At 37.3% G+C, this 26,143-nt stretch overlaps 1 protein-coding gene across 13 annotated transcripts in view; it reads left to right on the forward strand.

The window, feature by feature from the left end:
• The window catches only part of Piezo (piezo type mechanosensitive ion channel component), a 303,168-nt gene that overhangs the window by 142,921 nt on the left and 134,104 nt on the right, over positions 1-26,143 (forward strand). For 10 of the 13 annotated variants that reach the window (XM_069842458.1, XM_069842460.1, XM_069842464.1 and 7 more), the window contains exons 4-8: positions 5,523-5,645; positions 7,551-7,814; positions 12,086-12,332; positions 15,586-15,742; positions 24,171-24,320. In XM_069842458.1, coding sequence (XP_069698559.1) covers positions 5,523-5,645; positions 7,551-7,814; positions 12,086-12,332; positions 15,586-15,742; positions 24,171-24,320 — 941 coding nt within the window. The remainder of the gene's footprint in view (positions 1-5,522; positions 5,646-7,550; positions 7,815-12,085; positions 12,333-15,585; positions 15,743-24,170; positions 24,321-26,143) is intronic. The other 3 variants (XM_069842465.1, XM_069842466.1, XM_069842470.1) reach the window with 1 other exon arrangement.

A 26,143-nucleotide genomic window follows, 5' to 3' on the forward strand; every position in this document is an offset into this window, starting at 1 on the left:
GCACCAGGATTTGAACCCGAGTTTTCAGCTCTACGTGCTTACTCTCTATCCACTAAGCCACACCGGATTCCCATCTCGATGTCGGATCGAATCCTATCAGTTTAAGTTTAATAAATGATATGCGAATAATCACTTAGTGATCCGTCGGATCCCGGCCACTTAGTCACTCATAACGAGTGCACCTCTGCACATGTGTGGACATTGTGCCACTGTCATACATCTATGACGCAGTGCATGAGGGTAGGGCACTAGAGGGAACCCAAGAGGTGGAACTTAAACTGAGAGGATTCGATCCGACATCGGATGGGAATCCGGTGTGGCTTAGTGGATAGAGCGTCAGCACGTAGAGCTGAAAACCCGGGTTCAAATCCCGGTGCCGGAGAGAATTTTTCTCCGTTCCACTCATCTTTCATCACTTACAAGCACGCCTGCGATGTTGTGCACGTGTTCTGGCCGATGTTCATGAAAATCGGATTATGTCCGAAATTGGTGGTGGTCTGACGAATGTCGTCTGATACTCAGTAGACATTCCAATAAGCAGAATTGTTGTTTCCTCAGTTAGGAAAAACGGATGGGTACCCAGAGACCAATATATTCGGAGAAAGTAACAGTGAGATGTCACTGTGTCTTCCCACTTCATCATTGGTCCACATTTAATAACAAAGGTAGCAAGTGTACAGAGATAGAGTTATTGAACGTTTTAAGGGGGATTTGGGAACATTTTATGAGCTAATCAATCTTGATATAGGCACAAGTTGAGAAGCATTGGTCTACGCCAGTGGTATTCAACCTTTTTTTTCTCCCCTTACACCTAGAGGCACTTTTCCACTCAGGCTTGTACCCCTAAAAGTGTTATACTTAATTCATATTAGACCTGTAAATAATAATAATGATAATAATAACAATAATAATAATAATAATAATATTAATATTAATAATAATCCGTGGCGCTACAGCCCGTGAAGGGCCTAGACCGACCAGCCGGCTGCTGGCCTCACGCCCACATGCCGAAGCAGAGGTGGACGATCGTCCAACCAGAATGGAGGTATCGTGTGGTTAGCACGATGATCCCCCCAGCCGTTATAGCTGGTATTCGCAACCGGATTTCGCTACCTATCGTAGCTCCCCAAGTGCAGCACGATGCTGGGTGGACAGGGGTCCCATACACTGGCCGAAATTTCATGAGAAAATTTCTTCCCCCATGAGGAATCGAACCAGCGCGCATTCCGTAACGCGAGTCCTAGGCGGGATGCCTTAGACCGCGACGCCACGGCGCGGGACAGGACTATATTTAAACTAAATTCAACAATTTATCACAAATTTATCGTAATATTATAGGAACACGATTAGCATAACAAGCGGAGCTGCAAGATTTCATCATTTTGACAATTAGCGGGATAAACGGTATTACATAATCACTTTAGGTATCTCCTGTATAAGAACAATGTCTTTTCATTTATCAGCAAAGAAATTGCAAAAGATTATGACGGCAGACGAGGACTGCCTGATGAGTCAGGCGTTGGTGTAAACTCCAGGGAATCCTAACGAAAAGTTTCGGTAGAATAATAGAAGGCAATACAAATTCGATGTGACAGAAATCGTTTTCATTAGCCCTGATTATTCATGAAACGAACATGCTTATTTTAAATTTTACGTACCTCCATAAGAAGTCTTTGCGTTGAATACCACGATCTTCGTGAAAACATTGAAAAAGTTCTGCGCAGTGTAACAAGGGAGCATTCTGATGCTATGGTCACTAAGATTATAGGGCATATGGAACATGTCATGCACAATGGCTGAAGACAGAGGTTGCGGGTTCGATCCCGGCCGAGGTCGATGGCATTCAGGCCTAAGTGTGTTTAAATGTGACAGGCTCATGTCAGTAGATTTACTGACATGTAAAAGAACTCCTGCGGGACAAAAATTCCGGCACACCGGCGACGCTGATATAACCTCTGCAGTTGCGAGCATCGTTAAATAAACCATAATTTACTTTTACTTTTTTTACATGCAGAACACATTTGTATACTAGATATTGTGTTATGTAAAAATGTTATTGAAGTGTTTCGGTCGACTTTTTTTGGAGCACTCTGTACTTCGTAGATACTTAGTAACACAGCTGTAAAATTCTAGTACAGAGGCTAACACTCGTATGTTAAGATGGAACACAGACAGTAGGTCCACAGAAAATCTGTCCAAAGACGAGATCTACTTTTTTTTTTCGTCTAATAGCAGATCTACAGATATGTCTAGGAAAATAAGGTCTGCTCTACTGCATGGTCTATCAGAAAATAAGTCTACCAATATGTCTACTGCCTTATGCTGAAAGATATTGAGTCTAATAGCAGAAATATAAAAATACCGACAAAGTTTTTTTGTTTATTTCACTGCTTTGACACAAAATGTAGATGTAATCACTAATTTACATTTTCATCTTCAGGGATTGATTCTTGTTGCAATAAAAGCCTGTAATTCAGATTTCTTAAATATGTTCGAATTTCACCTCTATCTTTATACGCCTGGTAGTTGGCACCCATCCTTTCTACCTGTTTTTGGTTAATGAGTACTTCCTTTCCTTGCTGATCTCTTTTTAAATCTTCGATAAACTTCCAGATGGACGCATGATGGATGACAGTCATCTTTTGGAATTTGCTGTGCCAGCCCTCAAGACTTTATTGTTCGCTGATACCTATTTTGTAGCCTACTAAATCAAAAATATTCCAAACATTTGGTGGGAATTTTGGTGGTACACCTCTTCTAGGTGTTCCTCCTATATAAACTTTTAAAATTTGGTTGGCGACTGGCTCAACAGCATCACTTATATTCAAATAAAACTTATATAACAAGTAATAACAATTATAACAATTCTTTAGAGGTTTTGCTTGACTTCATTTACATTTGATGTTATAGTAAATTAGGCATTTTGTCTGTAGAAATTTACATTAGACTTTGCAATAAATTAGACGTTTTGTCCTTAGACATTTATTTCTTAGCCATTTGTTTCCAATTTAGACTTGTTTCTTAGACCTTCTAACTTTTAGACCGGCTGACTGTAGACGTACTGTCGTACGACCACCTTCATTCGTCCGCAGAGTAGTTGCAGTGCACAATTGGACGCCAACACCAAAATTGTTTCCTCACGTACGCCACTTTTTCTAGCACTACCTATGTAATTAGTCGCATGCTAGTCGCTGCAACGTGTGTTTCCATAAGTGCGCGTGCACTATAGTAATGAAATGAAGCCTTTTGGTAAGCGCTATTTTCGCATTATGAGTCATCTCCAAGTTACGAGGCTGTCGTGTGTTATCTCTGACATGTCGTAACGCATATTTTTTTCCAGAATTGTTAAAAAAAGTTATCATTTGTAAAGCTGTACATTACAGCTAGAATACACTTCCTTCTTGTTATACTAGCAATGAATAGTGGTTTGTCATCCCTTCAAGATTCGTGACATCCAATTTTTTAGCCCGTGTGAATAGCCCAGATATTAAAAAAAAGTGACAGCGGATTCATCGAATTCCTATAATTGCGTGAAACATTTTTATGCTGTTGGTGATTGTTATTACGAGCATGGTTCGAATTGCAAGGATGTTTGGAATTTGAAATAAAATATTGGTACGGTATTTGTTTTCATCTCTGTATTTATACATCCCACCTAGCCGGTGATCTAGTGTCTAGTGGCCAGAGTGCTGGACCCGAGTTCGATTCCCGGCGTATCCCCGATTTAGGACTTGTGTTGGGCAAGCCATGGTCTAGTTAACATAGGGGGCGTTCTCCTGTAGCTCCGGTTCTCCTGTGACATCCCAAAAAATCTCCATCATCTCATCTCATTGCGAATGTAGCGTAAACCAGCCTGCTATGGCGCACCCTGGGTGACGACTGTCGGTAAATTTGTCTACACAGCTGGTTCAATATGGGTGAATGACGGAACAGCAAACTACCAGCCATTAGTAAATATAAGATCGATGATGTTGGGCAGCAACCTCGTACGTCAAAAAATGAACAAAATAAGATTTCACTTGATATAAACTTTCCCAAACACATAAGTTAACTCACGAATACAAACATCACAAGAAGAGATTTGAAATCCTCTTATGTCAGACATTGTTCATTTTCAAAAATATTAAAAATGTTTCTTTGTCCACCGCGTGAAGTAACGGTTAGCACATCTGACCGTGAAATGAACGGACTCTGGGTCAAATCCTGGTTGGAACAGTTACCTGGTTGGGGTTTTTTTCGGGATTTTCCCTGAATCAATTGAAGCAGAATTTCTGGGTAACTTCATTAATTCATATATCATCATCATCATCATCCATACCATAGCCGGCGTGCTGTACTTACAGAAGAGCGCTGCCGTTCGGCTACCCAATCATTCACAGAATAGGAGTGGTAAGCACAATAAGCCTCAGGGCTGCAGTGCAAGCCTTCGGATCCCTTCTCCGTACAAGAGAGGAGGAAAAAAAAAACGTTTCTTTGCCCTCCTGTAAAATGGAATGTTTTGCCTTAACCATATAAGGTTGCTGTAACACTGTCGTCTGTTCGCTTTTTTTTTTTTTTTTTTTTTTTTTTTTGTTTCTTCGTAGGTCCCATCGTTTGTTCCTTAATCCCTTCCGTCGTTTGTCCGTTTTGTCCTTCGTCCCTTCGTTTATTGTCATAGGTCCCGTCGTTCGTTTCTTCGTCGGTCCCGTCGTTCGTTTGTTTCTTCGTTGGTCCCGTCGTTCGTTTGTTTTTTCGTCGGTTCCATTATTCGTTTGTTTCTTCGTCGGTCCCGTCGTTGGTTTGTTCCTTTGTCAGTCTCATCGTTTGTTTGCTTGTTCCTCGGTCCTGTCGTTTGTTAGTTTGTCCCTTGGTCGGTCCCATCGTTTGTTCGTTTGCCATTCGTCTGTTCCATCGTTTGTTCGTTTGTACCTTCGTCGGTCCCATCGTTTATTAGTTTGATTCTTCGTTGGTCCTATCGTTTGTTCCTTCGTCTGTCCCCTCGTTTGTTTGTTTGTCCTTCGTCGGTCGGGTCGTTCTTTCATATGTCCTTTCACTAGTCCCTTTGTTTGTTTCTTTGTTCATTCGTCGGTCCCTTCGTTCTCTCAACCTTCTTCCTTCTGTCCCTTCGTCATTTCATACATTCATCTATTACAGCAGAACTCCAATCATCCGAACATTATATATCCGAATCACCGTATCGATTTAAAAAAAAAATAGAAAATATTTATTCAGTGACTGAAATTAGTTTTCTTTGCTCCAGAAGACTGCGCAATATTTTGCAGAACGTATTCACTCCCGCAATAGGAAGAGTTTCTTTTTATGTTTCATTGTCCCTTTGTTCATTCGGCGGTCCCTTCGTTCTCTCATACCTTTCTTTTTTCGTTCCCTTCGTCCTCTCATCCGTTCATGTATTACTTCGTTTGTTCTTTCATTGATCCGCATGTACTATGAAAAAGGAAGAATTTGTAAATATATTTAACTGTGAACATGCATTTTTTTCTCGTAACTCACTACAATTTAATGGAGATTTTACTTGATTTCAGGTGCCACAGGCCAGTACCTGCGGGCAGTGATGGTGCTCAGTTTCCTCACGTCCATCGCACAGTTGTCCTTCCAGATCGTCCTTCTCTCTATGCCACCATATGGGAACTTTCTTAAGGAAAATAGTGAGTTGGCAGAACTAGCTGACAGTGTAGTAACATATTAAAACCATCATAATTATTAGACTACAATATTTTTTAATTGCAATAACTGAATTTTGTTGCACCTTGCATTAAGGACTGTTACCAATTACAGAATCAGGAGCCCACGCAAAGGGTGAGTTACCCCCTTTGAATTAAAAAAAAAATACATATATTTCAATTTATTTTATTTTTTCCATGGATTTCCTGTTGTGTAAAGTAAAGTGTCTTACCTATCATATACAAATAACTGTTGACTAAATACAAGTAGGTATATACACCATGTCTGTCTCTAAAGTAAGTTACACTTTCTGTAATTTATAGCTCATAATCCGGCGGACAATTTATGATGAATATGGTGACACGTGAAAAATAGTCCATCCGGTTTTGTGTAGTTTTAATTACAGTTTCCCTGGTTGGCCACAAGCGGCGCTGTGCGCAGCAATATGTTTTATGCCATCTCACATCACAAACTGTACGTCCAGTTTTTTATATTATTTTTCATGGAGGCCACAATCACTGCCATAATCTATCTGGACATGCCTCAACTGAATGAAGATTCGAATGATTACTGTACCAGCAGAATGGCGCACCTCCCCACTATCACTGTGAAGTTCGTGACTATCTCAATCTTACACTTCCCCAACGTTGGATAGCACAATGCTTAGGCCTACATGAAATGGCCGCCACGATCTCCTGATTTAACATCTTGCTATTATTTTATGTGGGGTTATATAAAGTCTACGTGCCACCTCTACGACGAGGCCTACATGATCTACGAATGAGGATTGAAGAAGTCGCAGCCACGGTGACACCTGACACGGAGTTGGAATATCACGTATTGAATCGTTGTAATGAAACAGAAACCTGGGAACCTTGTGCACTGTATGAGCTATCAAACATTGCCTAAGATTAAGTAGTATTGGAATAAAGTGAATATTAAAGTGGGACGTTTTAGAGATATGATTGTGTAGTGTAATAATGACGCAAGCATTTTTTATTATACAGAAATTACAGTTTCAACTGATGGAATCAGTGGAGAGGAGAAGCTCAGAAGAAATTCAAATATCAAGATCTGATGTGTGAACCACAGAGTATGTGGAACACCGAAGTAAAAATCATACCACTGATATTATCGGTTCAGCTGAGAATGTAACATGTTTACTTCAAAATCATCAAAACATTATTTTATTCCTTGGACAAACAGCATCATAAAATAAATAAAAAACACCTCTCGTGAGAAATTTACAAGTACCTAGTAAGAAATTAATGTCTAATTGTATGATTTATGAAGTATTATTTGTAATAATAATAATAATAATAATAATAATAATAGTCTAATTGCTAAAATAACGGAGTAGCAACTGTGCAAGAAGTATTTAAAATAATATTATTGTTAATAATGTATTATTATTATTATTATTATTATTATTATTATTATTATTATTATTATTATTATTATTATTATTATTAGAAGTGATACAACTGTACAGATTGAAGGAGGCAATAGAATACATTAAAATAAAAAGGGCAGGAAATAATATATGTTAATATTTTTATTTAATTTACAAGAAAACCGTCCATATTATTTAAAAATTGCAAAGAGATAAATCATCCCTTATCAGTTTCTCTGATGATGATAATAAAAATCAGAAACGTACCTAGTACTTATTGAGTAAAACAGTGTTGACATTTAGGAAAAAATTATTTTTATGTGAAAAGTATTCATTTGGGACTAATATGGTATTATAATTTATTGCTGTGCTCCATCCAAGAAATAAACTGTTAAAATCTGCAGTTGTATTGCTTCCACGCTGTATATTGCAAAATGTAGTACAAGCAAACATAGACTGTATTGAGTACTAATTGATGAATTACAATTTTTTTTAGATACAACAGAGTCCATTTTGCGACACGTGGGATTGGTGCGGCTGAATGGAATTAGAGTAGAAGATGGTTTCCGCTACCTTGCTCCAGAAGTGCTCATGCTTATCACCTCTATTGCTGTGTACGTGGGTTGCACAAAACTATCAGCAGAAACCACACGCAGCCGTGCTTCATCAGCCAGTGCTCCGTCGACAGCTGCCATCCTCCCCCCGGTATCCAGTACTATAGCGTATCGAAATAGACGTAAAGCGTTCTTCATTACAGTGGGTGAGTACTCTGATCCCAGGTATGGTGGACTCATTTCACCGGCATTATCACCTTCATATCATTCAGACGCTAAATAACCTAGATGTTGATACAGCGTCGTAAAATAACCCATTTAAAAAAAAACATAACTGCATCAGCTAAAAGTGGGTGAAACACCTGCTATTACCCCACCCTTCAAAAAGAGTTTATTTTAGAAGACATAATCAAATTAAATTATGAAAAAATGTGCATTAAAACAGTATTTTGTAATGAACAAATAATTGTACATAATGTTGACCATTGGCACTTCCTATGATTAAGATTCGCCTGCTACCGGGTTGTCCTGGCAAAATACTGGACTTGGACTATAAACAAAAAATACTTTTCTCTCACAATGACTACTGGCAAATACAATGTTTACTTTACAATATTATAGTTGCTGTTAGTTTTCCTCAGTATTTCGTGCTAACTTCTCATTTGCTGTCACAGATAAAATTTATACAGGGCTTTTATTTCAGAGCTTTCCAGTCTAAATAACTATTTATTTCAATTAAATTTAATTTAAACGAAAACACGTCTATTCTGATATTGAGGAGGGAGTTTAAAACCAGTGTTAATTCTGTGGTGTTTGGTCAAAACATGATAACTCCAAAAAACCTGTTTTGAGATAAAAGCATTTTTATTTTCACTTTTGCTATAAAACTCATAATACGTACTTATGTAAATGAAAATAACATAAGATTAGGTGGATATATCACGGCTATACCAAACGAAAGAGAACTGTCTTTTTATATAGAGCTGCACTTTTAGTTAAAAATGGCCATTTTTAGAGTTACCATGTTCTAACCAAACACTAGAGAATTACATTTTAGGTTTCACCCCCTCACCCTCCTCCCATTGTCCCTTTGAAATTTTAAATAGTACAGTATCCCTATATCATGATACTTCAATTTGAAGGAGTACCAGTATTCAATTGTTTATACATCACATTCATTTGTTGTCAATCTTTTGTTTTCCATTGTCGCCTGGTAACCTGGATTGTTGTTATTGTTGATTAGAGCTGAAGAGAATGAAACTACAAAGACTGTTGTTTATTACACGTTATATTTTAGGTAGTAACATAAACAAATAGTAAGGAATATTATGGTTGTGTATTATGAACCCATTCTTCAACAATTTTAAACAGGATAGATGATAATAAAAGCCGAAGTTTGGATTTACGTTATTTAGGCCTATGTGTGGTTTGATACTATGGCCATACTATGTACTGTTGTCACGCCAGGAGAAGGCGGCTGAGGTACTTAGACGGGGCGGAGGGGAAACAGTCGCGCATGCGCACCGCGCTGTTCACTGCAATATTCCTGTTTCACAAACATCTACTGCACGTGTCTATGAATCTTTGCGACTTTGTGAAAATAATAGTGGGGTTTTACTGTAGTGTTTTATTAGTTTCAACAAGACAATTGTTTTCAGTATACCACAATTCTTGTATTGATTTAGTTATCCTTTGCTTTTCGTGTTAATAGTGTTGATAATAATATAGTTAATAGAATTTATGTTATTGTATACTGTTATTTAGGTTTATAGCAGTTTTTTGTTTATTGTAAATATGTCGACAAAGAGGAAACAAGGATTGACAATCTATAGCGAAGAAAGGAATATTATTAGAAGTGCAAAATAATTCTGTGATGAAGAAAAAGAACAACAGTGCCTTTGCATTCCTCTTACGAAACCTACAGCAAAGGTAGGAAAGTACTCTAATCTATCCACAAGAACAATACAGCGTATAAGGAATGAAATGAAAGACTGCACAGAAGAAAGTGCGTTGTCGACACCTGAGGGAGAAAAAAAATGTAAACGTCCAGACTACCGAAACGCAAATGTAGATGACTTCGACGGGAGATTGACAAAAAAGATATAATTGAGAATTTTTATTTGAAAAAGAAAGAGGGCCACCGGCGTAACTCAGGAGGTAGCGCGTTTGCCTGCTGATCTGCAGTTGTGCTCGGGAGTGAGTTCGATTCCCGTTTGCGCTGACTACCTGGTTGGGTTTTTTCCGAGGTTTTCCCAAGCGAATGTCAGATAATCTATGGCGAATCCTTTGTTTCATTTCGCCAAATACCATCTCGCCATCATCAATTCAATCGACACTGAAGAAGCTAGTAGTTATTACAGTGTCGTTAATTAACAAGTAAAAAAATAGAACCAAGCTGCAACAAACGTCTACCCTTTTACAAGAGAAAATTGATTTGAAATGAAAGACAACATTAAGACGAATACTGAAGAAAAAGGATTTCAGGTGGAAGGAGTGTGCAGGAAAAAAAAAAATTGAGGAAAACACTGTAAATTAGAATACGTGAAGATATCTACAGCAAATAAGAAAGCTTAGGAAAGTGGAAAAACCGATTTTGTATCTGGACGAAATGCGGCTAATAGATAGGCCTACCAATTTAACGTTTCTGAAGTTCTGGCACGATAAAAATGTTACAGGAGTTTTGACTACCGCAAATGTGTCCAGAACACTCATTGTTGTTCATCAGGATGGGGGCGGTGGGGCTAATGGCTTTGTTGAGAGATTCGAGTTAATATACACGGCTGGAACATAAACAGACGATTATCATGGACAGATCATACTCCAGAAATTTTGAAAAATGTGATAATGATAGTCATAGCGACAGCACGGAAGATGCGGCATCTTTTATGTCTGACTCCGTTCCCGTGTAGCCAAGTAAGTGGACGAAGTTTTCAGGTCAGAGTGTAGTGTAAAGTTCCCCCGTCCCGCCTATCTACTCCCCGCGCCAACTCGTAGCGCGAAGACAGTAGAGGAGTTCCGAAATAGGCTGTAATACTGTCTAGCCAACAATGGAACACGTTTTGAACTTTTAATTCAGTGAATTTGTTAATCAAATTTAGGCAGCTATCCAAAATAAACTACGTTCATCCTACAACCAATTGACAACAATAATCCGGGTTGCAAAGCGACAATACGTGAGAACAAATGAATGTGATGTATAAACAATTGAATACTTTCAAATTTAAGTATCATAATAATATAAGAGTACCATTTAAAATTTCAAAGGGGCGTGGGGGGACGAAGGGGTAAAACCTATACTTGTTTTTTTGAAAGATGGGACATGACATTTAAGCGGCCGAGCTTGGAACTACAGTGCCATGTTGCCAATATGGACTACCATGCTACCTTCCTGACGTTAAAACATTCATTGACAATTGACGCGAAGGTAAAAAAAAAAACAATACAAAAATCGACAGAGAATCAAAGACGAAACATACCAATGCTAACATTGTGTGCACAATAAATGTCGCCAAGAGAGTTGTTAAGCACTCACCACGTGGCAACTGTAAGTTTGGCAACTCAACCGTTGTTACCCTAGCAACAGGCCTACCACGCTATGTGACATTCAGTTGTTTTTCCGATCGCAACGCTCCTGTCATGTCCCATCTTTCAAAAAAACTAGTATAAAATGCAATTAACACTGTTTTTAAACTTTCCCGTCAATATCTGAATTAACGTGGTTTTTGTTTAAATTAATTTTAATTTTAATTGAAATAAATAGTTAGTTAGGCTGGGAAGTTTTGAAATGAAAGGCAGGTAGCTATAATTATAAAGATAATTGGATCTTCCGTCCTTATTTTAGTGGCTACTAATTTATTGCATCTAAAATGTATAGCTGATACAGTTCTATTTCTTTTCGAATACAGTGTCTGGCAGAGGAATGGGACATTTTAAGGAACATTCTCACATGACAGTTGAGGGTCGATAAAATGAGCGCACATTCTTTTGCTAATACAATGCCATTTAGTCATCATGGAAAAATGGTGCTTGTGCAATTAAAAGCTTTTACAATAACAACGAGAGTAAGGCGTGAATTTCGTCATTTTAATTTATGGCACCATGATCCCATTCCATCTGCTCATGCGACTTACATTTTCATCCATACAAAATTCAAGTGTAAATGAATTAAAACATTGCTATATTCTCAACCGAAGGGCGTTTTGTGAGGGGATTTTAATTCGTATGAAGATGAAGACTTTGTTGACACTTTGTGGTTGTTTGATGAAGCACATTTACATCTCAGTAGTAGTCGCTTTTAGGACGTCCTTTTCAAGAAATAAATGGCAGACTATGTACTTTATGATCTCACTTATGTAATTTTGAAAAATTAAATTCTTGAGTCAATAACCAACTACCGGTATTTGTAATTGCCCATTCCTCTGCTGGACACTGTTACCCCACTAATTCAGATTACATTGCTGTGTTTATCTCTTTCCAGGCAAGTGCCTAGCATTGGCATCGTTGTGTCTAGCAGGCATACTGCGTCCATCAAGCCTGAACGGAGTATACTTCCTCGCATTCCTGGGAGGCATGACCTGGTGGGCGTGTTACAAGGAACTGCATCGGCCTTTTGGAGTAGTGCTACATTGTGTTCAAGTTTTAGCAGCACTGCATATTATGGCGTTATTCGTAGTTCAGCTGCAATGGGTTCAGGAATTTCTTACAACAGACTGTAATTACTGCAGGTTAGTCAAACTGATCTTTAGTTTAACAATTTAAGACCTAGGATTCTGAAATAAATAATTCAGTCATTGAGGTGAGAATGGCAGTGTGTGTTACGTCTAATCTCTCGCACTTTCAGACCATCACCCTGTTATAATAAAAAATTACATCCAAATTAAGGCTTACCCCTTCAGTAACCCATTTCCATTCATATACAACACAGAACATACACACATCCTAAATAATGGCAACAATAAACACGTAGACATCATTATATACCGTACTGGCATAGATATAAGACGACTTTCTAATAGTATACAAAGGAAACGAGAGAAGATTGAAAACCTACACCGACACTTAAAACAAAACACCTACACCCAAAACTACACTACACACTAGAAACTGAGAACAGTAATTCCATATACTTCCTAGATATCACAATAACAAAAGTAGATAATAGATATAAGTTCTAAATTTATAGGAAACCCACAACCACAGTAACACATTTAATCACCCAACAACACAAACATACAGCATGTTCAATCTTTCGTACACTACTTTTAACACTTGAATATAAATAATTGATTGAATGGCAATCTTACTCGTGTTAATTGTGTAAGTATGTGCGGCTTACAGCTGTTTCGGTATTTCTTCACACCATCCTCAGAACCTACTAGATCTCAGCATCATCTCGAGGCAGCGAAGTTCGAGATGACGCCGAGATCTAGTAGGCTCTGAGGATGGTGTGAAGAAACGCCGAAACAGCTGTAAGCCGCACATACTTACACAATTAACACGAGTAAGATCGCCATTCAATCAATTGTTTAAACATACAGCATTTCGATCCATGGTACACAGACTAATCAACATACCAATGAACCAACAAGAATACAATGAAGAAATACACTCTGTCCAATACATAGCACAAGAGAATGGATATAACCTAAAAAAAAACACAAACACAAGAACACAAGAAATACATCACGCTAAAATACGAAACTACACACACATACAAGATTGCATCTTCTTTCAGGAAATTAAAATACAACAGTGCATACAGAACACAAAACACACCAACCTGCATAATGTAAATTGGAATATATCAGCCCCCTAACTGCCCATTGTGCAACTCAAACCAAGAAATGGATTCGGAACACCTCAAAATCTGTGCTTCAGTGGCTGACCATGATAATATTTTTGAAAAATATTGGAGTGCAAGAGATCAAATGACTTTGTCAAACGCCTGGCATTAGAAATCAACAACAACAACAACACACCACGAAAACATCTCAACACACAAACGACACAAACAAACAAATACAACCAAACAAGAGTTTACAAATTAACGTGTTATAGGTATTGACTTCTAAATTGGACACGCTGGGAGATCATTCCAAACACGATATAAGGAATAGAGCTCCATAACCAAATTAAATGCTTCCACCTACATAGAACACATCACCGACACTAACCACAGCTACAGTAATATAGAAACAGACATGAAAAAATTTACATATTGAACCGAAATGCCAAAAATTAAAATACACTGAACAATACGAAATTTGTAGGCAAAGAAAATCACATCCTCAACACACAGCTGAATTTCAGAATACACACACTTTTCAACACAACACTACCGATTATAAACACACTCACACCAAGACAACAGCAAGAAGAAAACCGAAAACAAGGACAAGACCTCACGAGAAATCTGAAGATGGTCGATAGTCATTAATCAAGGTAAAAGACCACGTTAGTTTAACACCTTAAAGTTGTTTATTTAACAAAATAAAGAATCATTAGTGTCGAATGATCCTCTGATTGAGCTTCTGATATGTACCACATCTATTATCAGGCAGGCAGTACAGCTCACTTGACGATATGTGTCAGAGGAAGAACAATTATTTGTATACATCTGAAGTCTGACTAGTGTTGTTGTTATTGTTTTCTAATGCCAGGCGTTTGACAATAAAGTCATTTGACCTCTTGCACTCCAATATTTTTCAAAGATATTATCATGACCAGCCAATGAAGCACAGATTTTGAGGTGTTCCGAATCCATTTCTTGGTTTGAGTTGCACAATGGACAGTTAGGGGACTGATATATTCCAATTTTATGCAGGTGTTTGGCCAAACAATCATGGCCTGTTGCCAATCTAAATACAGCTACAGACGATTTTCGTGGTAAATCGGGAATTAACTGTGGATTTTGATGCAGAGAGTTCCATTTTTTCCCTTGGTATTGTGTTATCAAATTTTGTTTGTTGAAGTCTAAGTATGTAGATTTAATAAATCTCTTCACAGAGTAATACGTAGATTTAGTAACAGGTCTGTAAGTAGCACTGCTGCCCTTTGCTAAAGCATCCGCATTCTCGTTTCCCAGGATTCCACAATGGGATGGTATCCATTGGAATACAATTCTTTTATTGAGTGATATTAATTGAGAGAGCATTCTAGTTATTTCTGCTGTTTGAGATGAAGGTGTGTGTTTAGAGACGATTGATAGAATAGCTGCTTTGGAGCCTGACAATATAACTGCATTCCTAAATTTATTGATGTGGCATAGAAGATTCCTGAGACATTCACTTATTGCAATGATTTCACCATCAAAACTTGTTGTTCCATATCCAAGAGATCTATAAAGTGAGAAGAGACAGCATGTAACACCTGCACCGGCACCTTGTTCTCTGGAGATCAAGGATCTGTCAGTGTATAAATGAAGCCAGTTTTGTGGCGGGTACCTAATATTGTCTCTAAAGACAATTGTTTCAGTATTTCAGTGTTTACTTCTGATTTCAGTATTTCTTCTGTTAAATTTAGATTATATTCTATATTTAATAGAGTTAAAGGGTTTGGTTTAATTTGTAAAAAGTTTCATATCCATTGTTCAAGAATTAAAACAGAAAATCAATATCCCGAATTTAAAAGTCTGACTAGTGTTATACGTAGCTAATCAGCGATGTATGCAATGGAGGGGGAAAGGAACTGGCCAACCTACCCCATTATCTCCTGGCCTAGTAGCCTCATAAATGGTACCTTCTTGGTGTCACTTGTGAGGTTCAGACCTGTCTTCGGACAGTTGACTAAACAAAAACAAGTGTCAAATGTCGTATTGTTCTGTAAGAACGTGTTTAGTGAACTCTGTAGTGATATCTGAATGTCTTTGTCTGATCAGCACAGTACCTGCTACACAATCCACAATCAGCAACGAAAATTTACATGTCAGTAGTTTATACACCACCCAGATATCCTAACAATTATGTGTCTTATTCACAGGTATTTGGGTCTAACTTTCCTGATGAAGACAAATGAAAACGATCCACGCATACAGGAATTCACTCATGTTGAATGGACTTCTTTCTTGAACCCGATCGCTCTCTTGTGGCTCTACTATATCCTTGGTATTGAGTCATATTTTCTCCTCAGACCACGAGTAAGTCTGCACTTCAACTCTTAATATATATATTGTCGCAGAAACTAAATGAAGTCTAATGTGTGGGTTGGGTTTGTTGTTGAATTAATCATGAAATCAAAGTAATGCTACTATAGCAGCTGTAAGTGCTTAGCACAGAGGAATGGCTTTGGTCGTAGAGGAAATTATTGTCGTTACTGAACAAAAAAATGCAGTTGATGTGGAACCGAGGTTTTCACAGATCCTTTGCCCTTAATTCTTGTGAATTTTGTTTCCAAGTTTAGTAAAAATACTAGTATTCATGAGGACATATAAACAAAATATTGACCCAGTTCTGTTACGGACGTATTTTTTAATGTTCGTGATGAGATGAAAGTCTTGTTAATAAAATAAGCATTTTGAGCTGTATACATGCAGCACAGTACTTCATAAAATTATGGCACACTTGTGGGAAAGATGGTTCAAGGACAAACGATATTAGGATATATTGGCAGGCTAATTCAAAAGAGAAACGACTCAAAATTTAAAGTTTTTAAAAGCCTGAGTTTTAAAGCTATATATATTGCTGTGAAAAATCCAATTCACAGACTCTAATTTGAAACTTGTATATATGAAACATCATTACCAGAATTTGGAGTAATTTCAATGATGTTTGATTTTTCACAGCAACATGAAGCTTTAAAACAAAACGTTTACTAGCTACTACAGACTTGATTGCTATTCACTACGTAGCTTTAGATCGTAACTTCTGATGTTACATCCGGCAATTAGTCAACAATCTAGTTCACTTCATATGAAAATGTAGCTTTGAGACACGGCCTTAGTACTTGATATAGTTCATGTCACAACTATTCTTATTAACTTCCAGTTTATTATTTTATCATCTACAGAGTTAAACATTTCGTTACATATAGCTAAGGGCATTGAATACGAGGAGTACAGGACTTGGTCAACTAGAAATACTTATTCAAGAGGATTTCTATTTCTGTCTGTTTAGTCATTGCACACGAAGTGTTTTAGACATCCAAAATAAAAAATTACAAATAAATACCCTATATATTAAAATTTGCATTAAAATTTACAAATTCTTATATTTAGTATTAACAAGTTCACTGCTCTTATCTATGATCCTACCAGAGATAATTCTTTTAAATTCACTTGCTCAAACAAAAGAAATGGTGGGGAATTTTATTAAATACTCTTAAAACCATAATTTCAAAGTTATCTTTAGTCTGAGTCAGTCTGTGATTAGATATATTAAATAAATATTCAAGTCTAATGTTATAATTGTGAAAGTCACTCCTCGTATCATACTTGTGGAAGTTTTATTGGCCAAATAACAATAATTCAAGTATGTAAAAGCCCTGTTACAGTTCTGTTTACAGTCATTGCACACAGTGTTTTAGACTTAGTCCAAAATAAAAAATTACAAATAAATACCCTATATATTAAAATTTGCATTAAAATTTACAAATTCTCGTATTCTGTATTAAAAAATTCACTAATATTATTCAGATTTATTGTAATGCGATTTTAACAGCACATGCATTTGTTATCATTTTTATTACAATACGGTACCAATAATTTTAATTGGTAGAACTGGAAACTAAGAAAGATGCGAACCGAATTTGTTCAAAATTATTATTTCCTGTGATTGCCATTTATATTTCTTGCCTTGAAAGAACGATTTCGTAGTACCTATATAAGGATTGAAATTGTTCATAATATATCCTAATACAGTATGGTTAGTGCTCTGTAAATGTAGCATTTATTGAGTTATAACAAAAAAAAAAGTATAAAAGGTTCACCAGGGTACAGGCGATTTTAAAGTACGTGCTACAGAAATATTGTGGGCGATAGAAGGTGCTGTTATCTGTTGTTATATTGTCGAAACTATGTTATTTACGCAGCGTTACATGACCAGTCGCCATGGAACAATGGAATGGCGCACAGCGTGCATATGCAATCCAAGCATTTTCAAAATTAATAACGTTATGAGGCTGCTAACAGTTCTTCTTCCACCCGGAGCCTTTCTCTTCATAGCAGATCCTGTTGCCTCGAAATTTGTAATCCATAATTTTATCGCAAGAGCGTTACGCACAGGATCATGACGTCTGATGTTGAAACGTGTTCGAAAATCTCGTCTAGCAATCTTGTAATTGTCATTGTTTTTAATGCGTTGAATGCATATCCATACTGTGCACCGTTCCATTGTTCCATGGTGACTGATCACGTCACGCTGTGTAAATGGCATAATTTCGACAATAGAATGAAAGAAGAGACACTCTTTCAGCTTTCCCAATAACAGGACTGCCTCATTGGACAAAGCGTAACACACAGAGTGAAAACAAAACAGACCACAAAAGAGAAATGTGGAGAATGCAGAAGAAAGGGAAATTAAGGACAGAAAGGATAAGAGCATACATATAACAGGCCTAAACATAATAAACGGATTAGAAGTTCAAACAAAAGCTCTTCCTCTTTAGGATACAAAGTACAGGTGGTATTTTAAAATGGCAAGTGATCCTCTGATAGCAGTAAGGGAAACATCACGAATGAAGTCGTTGTTCAGCTGGAACTTCTTGCAGAAACTGGCAAAGAGGTGAGATATTGTGCCCCTAGCGCCAACCATTAGCCCAGCTACTTCAATGGAGGTCAGGTGATATTTCTCCAAATAGAATGGAACTGTGGGCTCATAAATTCTGCATTTTTCTGCGTGGACGTCAACGGGCTGTTGTTCCTGTGCCTCGAACCTGACTGTCGGGTCGATAATGTAGGCGGATGTAGAGCCTGGTGGAATGGCAAGCATGTCAATTCGCCGACAGGATCCCTCTTGAGAGATGCCATGGACTTCTTCGTGTACAGTGAGACCTTTCTTCCTCAAGGCTTCGGCAATCATGGACCTGATTCTGTGATGTTTAGAGTTCCGCAGTGTCTCGCTGAAAGGACAGGCACCCAAAACGTAGCCAAGAGTTTCATTCTCACTGACGCAACGACGACAGTGGTTTCCGTCTCGGAACCTTCCTGGTATAGCACGCAGCGGACAAACATTAGCTGTCATTTTAAGAGCTAAGTAGTCTCCATTCACTGCTAGTGAGGCGATCAGGTTGTCGGATCCATTTATTGGCGGGAGTAAACTCCTTATAGAGGATGAAGCCTTTCCCTTTCTGATTTAAAGAGCACCAAGATCGAAATGAAGATAACAACACCTCCTATCGCCTACAATATTTCTGTAGCACATACTTTAAAATCACCCGTTTCCCTGGTGAACCCTGCATATTTCGTGTTATGTAATGTACAGATGTAGCTAACATTTGTTTTTAAAACTTAGAATTTGGGTACTAATATACTCGTAATATTTTAATAAGTTACATTTGTGGTTCCGTAATAATGGGCATTATGTAGTTAATATATTGTTATATCACTTAAAAAATTGAAGTTTTTCAAAATACAATCTTGGTGCCTAAGTTTTCACATTTACAGTTTCTTTATGCTTAAGCCTTAAGAAATGCTTGAGAACTAAGAGGCTGTATGTGTTCTCATATGCGTGCGAGTTTACAACTAATTTCTGCTTGCTAAGGCACAGACAGCTGCTTCTACGGTGGTGGTACTCACAGAGACATTATGGTGAGGACTGCTGTCGTTAACTGCGCACTAATTCCACCTTCATGATCCTACCTTACACCGGGAAAGGCTTGCATGTACAACTGTAAGGACAAACAATAACAAATGTTAAGTGTTCGCGTAGGCTTCCACGGCTGGTGTACATGGTGTGTGGATAAGCTTCAGGACTTCTACCGCGTTGTCTTGGTGTTGGTGGCTGACGTTTCGACCGCTGTGTTGTGGTCATCTTCAGAGCAGTTGTTGGATAAGGAAATAGTCTGCGAGCTCGTATATATATAGTAGTCTCGATGGGGAGAGTACTTGCTGTGATAGGTCGTAGGTTCTCCTTCTGGCATCTGATTGGTCTTATGTTGTCCAATCCTGTTGAGGTCTGTATGAAGGGGAGTATTCATATTAAATACTGGCCCTCATAAGGTCCGAAAGAGTGACCTTGATATCGTGCCCGATGTCCGGACCTTATGAGGGCCAGTATTTAATATGAATACTCCCCTTCATACAGACCTCGACCAGATTGGACAACATAGGACCAATCAAATGCCAGAAGGAGAACCTACGACCTATCACCGCAAGTACTCCCCCCCCCACCGAGACTACTATATATATATATATATATATATATATACATACGAACGAACTCCTTATGCAACAGCTGCTCTGAAGATGACCACAACACAGCGATCGAAACGTCAGCCACCAACACCAAGACAACGTGGTAGAAGCCCTGAAGCTTATCCACACACCAATAACAAATGTTCCCTTTCCTGACAGCGAGAAGTTAATTGTGTAGTGGTTATGCATGAATGTAGGCAAAATATTACAACACCCAGTAATGGTAGGTTTGTAAACTAAATTTCTGTTGGAAATATTATTATTAATTGTTCGATACACTCTTTTGGACCCCATTTAGGTTTGAACCTGGACTATTCCAGTCCATCGTCCTGTCAACAGAATTATTTTTCAGTTTTTCTTTTATTATATTTAAAAATTTCTACTACAAGTAATATACTGTTTTTTAATAATGTATTGATATGATTCTGGTTGTGGTGATGGTGTCTGTGGTTGTGGTTGCTATAGCTGAGGGATAATGAAGACACAGAAGACCAAGACAGATAGTTGATAAAACTGACACGCAGATAATAGTTATGTTGGTAACTATAATGTACTATTAAAGGGTTAACAAACGTAATAATTCAGTGTTTGCTAGAACACTGAGTAAAAAGAAATGCAGATGTTTCATTTGCGCATTTTTCAGCCACAGTTTCTTCTTAATGATACAAATGAAAAAGATTATAATAAACAATGTTTTCAAAGCTCTGTTTGGATAATGCTGCACATTTTTGGTAAGTAAACTGTGTTGGTATTAAAGGACTCATCTACATAATATGTTCATAGAAAATGCTAGTCGGGAAAAAGAATAGTGACTTGTGTAAGAATCGATCAGAGTAAACTAGGATTATTAAAATCCTGGCTGTATGTCAGGGTTACATGAAGTTGCGCCCAGGGGAAGTCTAGGTTCATGCCTTTCCTCCCCATCCACACTCCTTCAGTGCCCTTCAGACACAATGCGAAACCAGGGCCATTGTGCTGGTGGATTGAATGCTGGACTTGGAACATGTGCTTTTCTGAACCATTAAAGGTTTCATGAAAACGGCTTAATGACTATATATTTACGAACAAACCTTAATACCGTATTTACTCGCATAATTCCCCCACCCCACTCCACTAGAATAAAATTTCTTCCCCCCCCCCCCCCCCAGATTTTTAGGATACATTTTTCAGAATTTTATCTTTCTCGTGTGACTACTGTCTTTAGCATTAAACAAAATTGGGCACTTCTTTTCCCTTCAAGAGTGTCTTTCGTGAAGTTTTCAAGTATTGAAAAATGAGCCTGGGAAATAATTATTCATCCCTTCTGTAATGAAAAACGCCGTTGTTATTCCTCTGACGACACTATCCTCTCTGAATCAAACAACGGAAACAAGCAAGAATTGCAATTGTCAGACTTCAGAAAACAGAAGTGAGCCTATACTTGGTTATAGGTTATGGTTAAACTCTAGAATATCTGGTCCTAACAGAGAGTTAACAAACAGAATGTTAAAATGTGAAATGTAAAGTTGAAGAAACGCAATATTTTTAACAGCAATTCATACTTTTAACTTACAGTTAATTAACGCTATGTTGGGTGCATTTTAACAAAGATTGAAGAAACCGGGCCTGAAGATGATTTGAATTTGTTGTCTGTTGAAAGTAGTACAGTGTAAAATACATATTCGCGTATTTTCTTCACGTAATTAACAAATTTAATTTGATATAAATATTTTATGCGGAACAAAGAAAAGCCACGAAATTGTTTGCAATTACTTAAATTGTATATTTATAAGGCATAGTGCAGCTATTCTATATTAAATATTGATTTTGTTAGTACAGTACGTGAATTGTTTGATGTTACTTGTGACCTCATTATTCTCGGCATTTTGTAGTCATCGAGTAATTCTCCCCTCCTCTATTTTTCACCTCCGAATGGAAAAAAAAAAAGGGTAAAATTACGCAAGTAAATACGGTACGTGATGTCAGAATATGCATGTCTCAGTTTTCTTGCTGTAAAATTTGAAACTATATTTCGTGAAAATCCACGTGAACAGTTGTACCTGCTTGCTTAGCTTAAAAAAAAGCCTTATGTGAAATGTTCCAGGTTTTAAGAATTAGTAAATAAATGAAAACATTTGCATTGAGTATAATTAACGGGCAGAGATATGAAATGTTATTTCTGATAACGCCCTCTTTTACAGAATTAAATGTCGTAAGTTTATAATCCACCATTGTCTGCATAACCATATGCTTACCTCCTTTCTTACCCAATTCCTCTTTTAACGTGAAACGTTTATGCACTTGACATTTGAGAAATCTGGTCACACTTTCTGTTAATACAGTGACATCATTCTTGCCGTGATAAAACATAAAGAGAAAACAAAACGTCACATTCTTAGTCCTAACATGGCCAACATTGAACAAGTTTATATATAAATGCACGTTTAACATGAGTTTAATATAGCAATTCCTTTGTTTTTTGTAACTTTGAACATGTATTTATATTAGGCGATTGTCAAGATGGTCATGACTAGACGTGACTAGACCATGATAATCACGTGACTCCTATTCGTGCCGAAGCCTATCTTTCTCGTTAGCCACGAAACGAATGTGACATCATAATGAATTCATTTTTTAACGTGTGAAAGGTTAACAAAATATTCAACCTAATTTTAACTTAAAAATTATTATTCGTATACAAATAGGTGTGATTAATAAATGTGGTGGAACAGAAATAGTTAATTTATCGTAGTCTGATTCTAAAATAATTAACTGTGATATTCATTTCGAAATGAAACCAATTCTCTGTAATGACACATTACCCACTATTATCCATTATTTCAAATAAATCTTTTGCGTCATATTGACGTGTGAATCGTTTTGACTATCATGCATTGTTGTCTGGAGACTAGGCCTCATGGAATGAAGAAGCAATTATGAAGTGGTTAACGAGAAGTCCATATCTGTGGAGTAACAGTTAAGGCTGGTCCACAATAAACCGGGACAGAAACAACGAGAACGAGATTGGAAATATTGTTAAAATAAATGTATTTGAATGTGAGGATTCACAATTAAATTTCACGTTCCCATTCCCGGGCTCCGGCAAGCTTCTCATTAATTGTGAATGCTCACATTTAAATGCTTTTATTTTAATAATATTCCCGTTCTCGTTATCGTTTCCGGTCCCGATTTATTGTGAACCAGCCTTTAGCATGTCTGACCGTTAAAGAAGAAAGTACAGATTCAAATCCTGGTTGGGATTTTTTCCGGGATTTTCCCTCGACTAATTGAAGCAGAATTGCTGGGTAACATTCGGCGTTGGACTTTGAACTCATTTCGCCATCATTAGTTCAATCATCACCTTAGCCCAGATTGAGTTCATGGTGCTGTTTACATACAAAAGTGTGGTCGTTCAGCGACAATCATTCACAGAACAGTGCACATCTGTGGAATATCGGTTAGCACGTCTGGTCACAAAGCCAGATGGCCCGAGTTCGATTCCCTGTTGGAGCAAGTTACCTGGTTGAGGTTATTTCCGGGGTTTTCCCTCAACCCAATATTAGCAAATGCTGGGTAGCTTTCTGTGCTGGACCCCGGACTCATTTCACTGGCATTATCACCTTCATCTCATTCAGACGCTAAATAACCTAAGATGTTGATAAAGCATCGTAAAATAATCTACTAAAATAAAAAAAAAATCACAGAACAGGAGTGCTAAGCATAATAAGCCTCGGACTGCAGTGCAAGCCTTTGGGCCTCGCCCCCAGAAAAAAAAAAAAAAAGAGAGAAGGAAAAGTCTCTGCCTTGTTAAATTTAAATACAGGGAATATAAAGACAGACGAAAAGAAATATCAAAATTATATTTGAAATCCTTACAATTTCAACCATGCTTACAATAACACTCATGAACAGCATAAACGTTTCACGCAATTTATTGTAGGTATTTTGTGAATCCCTGTCATTTTTTTTACTATGTTTGCTAAGTTGAGTTTTTAGCTGCCTACTGCTGTATGCGAAAAAAAAGGAAAAACTATTTTAAGAGCTGTTGTTTTATCACGTACCTAGTGTAAAAATGATGTAGTTAGCGATGTGTAATGAAACTGTGGACTGCGTAAAATTGAGAGTATATCTCGAAACATGTGACGGCATAGAAGAGGAGAACTGATGATTGTGACTGGCGTGAGGTAGCTTGTTTGTTTTATGTGCAGTCACACAATGAATCTGACTGACATTTCAGGACAGACGCAATGAGGAGTTCACAAACTTAGATGGGATACGCCGTATCCCACTGTCCCGTCAGCTCTCAATTCGCTTCTCCCAACAAAGGAAGCTAACTCTTTCTCGTAACACCACTAACAGATGGCGCTCAGCCACTCAGAAAGTGCGAGTACGTAATGCCAGTTGCTGGCTCTAGCTTTGCACTCTGCACTCATAGAGCAAGTAGAACAGATTTTAATTTCTTTGTTTGGTGTTTGCCTGAATCAAGCACGAGATGTATGCATAATTATTGTTTCTTTGCCTTCTTGTTGCAGCACACTTATGATCGTCATTGTCAAACTTATCGTGTTATGAGATCTTCTGGGAAAGTAGTATGATGAATTGTAAATGGTCTTAAGAGTTTTATTGTTTTTACCATTTCACTCATTCTGTATATTGTGAGATTATTATGATTCCAAATTATCAGAAACCCATGTTTTCATCATCCTGATGCAAACAAAATTGATTTTTAGCATGGGTTATTTCATCTGTAAATTCTTGTAGAGCTATTATCCTAATTGTTGAAGGCTTTTGTCTGTAGTCAATATACAAGATGTCCCATTTGTCTTGACCACCTAAAATAACTTTGTATGCAAGCAGCAAATCAAAATTTGTTTCATACAGAAGGTGTACAACTGAAAGGAAGAAATAATACTGATGGGGAGACAACCTTGTAGCGTTATTTATTAATGAGATACGAGTACTAATATTGTTTCTTTAAATGACATTATGTATTTATTATTCAGTACCCTATTTAAATTAAACTCGTTAAGATCTACCCAAAAATTTATCACAGTGGGCCATTCTGATGAACAGAATGTTATTTGATGCCTTGATGGCATGGTTTTGTATTGTATTGTATTGTATTGTATTTATTAACATTCCATGGTATTCATACATGCTTACAGCTAGAATATGGAACAAGTCAAAAAACTTAATACTATTATAAAAATCTTAATTTATAGTCACAGTCTAGATGAAATATATACAGACGAGATTTACAATATGTTGTTGTTGTTTTCTAATGCCAGGCGTTTGACAATAAAGTCATTTGACCTCTTGCACTCCAATATTTTTCAAAGATATTATCATGACCAGCCACTGAAGCACAGATTTTGAGGTGTTCCGAATCCATTTCTTGGTTTGAGTTGCACAATGGGCAGTTAGGGGACTGATATATTCCAATTCTATGCAGGTGTTTAGCCAAACAATCATGGCCTGTTGCCAATCTAAATGCAGCTACAGACGATTTTCGTGGTAAATCGGGAATTAACTGTGGATTTTGATGCAGAGAGTTCCATTTTTTCTCTTGGGATTGTGTTATCAAATTTTGTTTGTTGAAGTCTAAGTATGTAGATTTAATAAATCTTTTCACAGAGTAATACGTAGATTTAGTAACAGGTCTGTAAGTAGCAGTGCTGCCCTTCTTTGCTAAAGCATCCGCATTCTCGTTTCCCAGGATTCCACAATGGGATGGTATCCATTGGAATGCAATTCTTTTATTGAGTGATATTAATTGAGAGAGCATTTTAGTTATTTCTGCTGTTTGAGAGGAAGGTGTGTGTTTAGAGACTATTGATGGAATAGCTGCTTTGGAGTCTGACAATGTAACTGCATTCCTAAATTTATTGATGTGGCATAGAAGATTCCTGAGACTTTCACTTATTGCAATGATTTCTCCATCAAAACTTGTTATTCCATACCCAAGAGATCTATAAAGTGAGAAGAGACAGCACGTAACACCTGCACCGGCACCTTGTTGTCTGGAGATCAAGGATCCGTCAGTGTATAAATGAAGCCAGTTTTGTGGAGGATATCTAATATTAATTGTCTCTAGTACAACACATAGTTTTAGTATCATATTCATGAAGTGTTATTGAATGTCATGAATTCACCTACAGAATAGAAGGCGTGAGAAATTAGATACTTCTTTAATTTGGCCCTAAATAATTT

This window comes from Periplaneta americana, chromosome 12, assembly GCF_040183065.1.
Source record: "Periplaneta americana isolate PAMFEO1 chromosome 12, P.americana_PAMFEO1_priV1, whole genome shotgun sequence".
Classification (NCBI taxonomy): Eukaryota; Metazoa; Arthropoda; class Insecta; order Blattodea; family Blattidae; genus Periplaneta; species Periplaneta americana.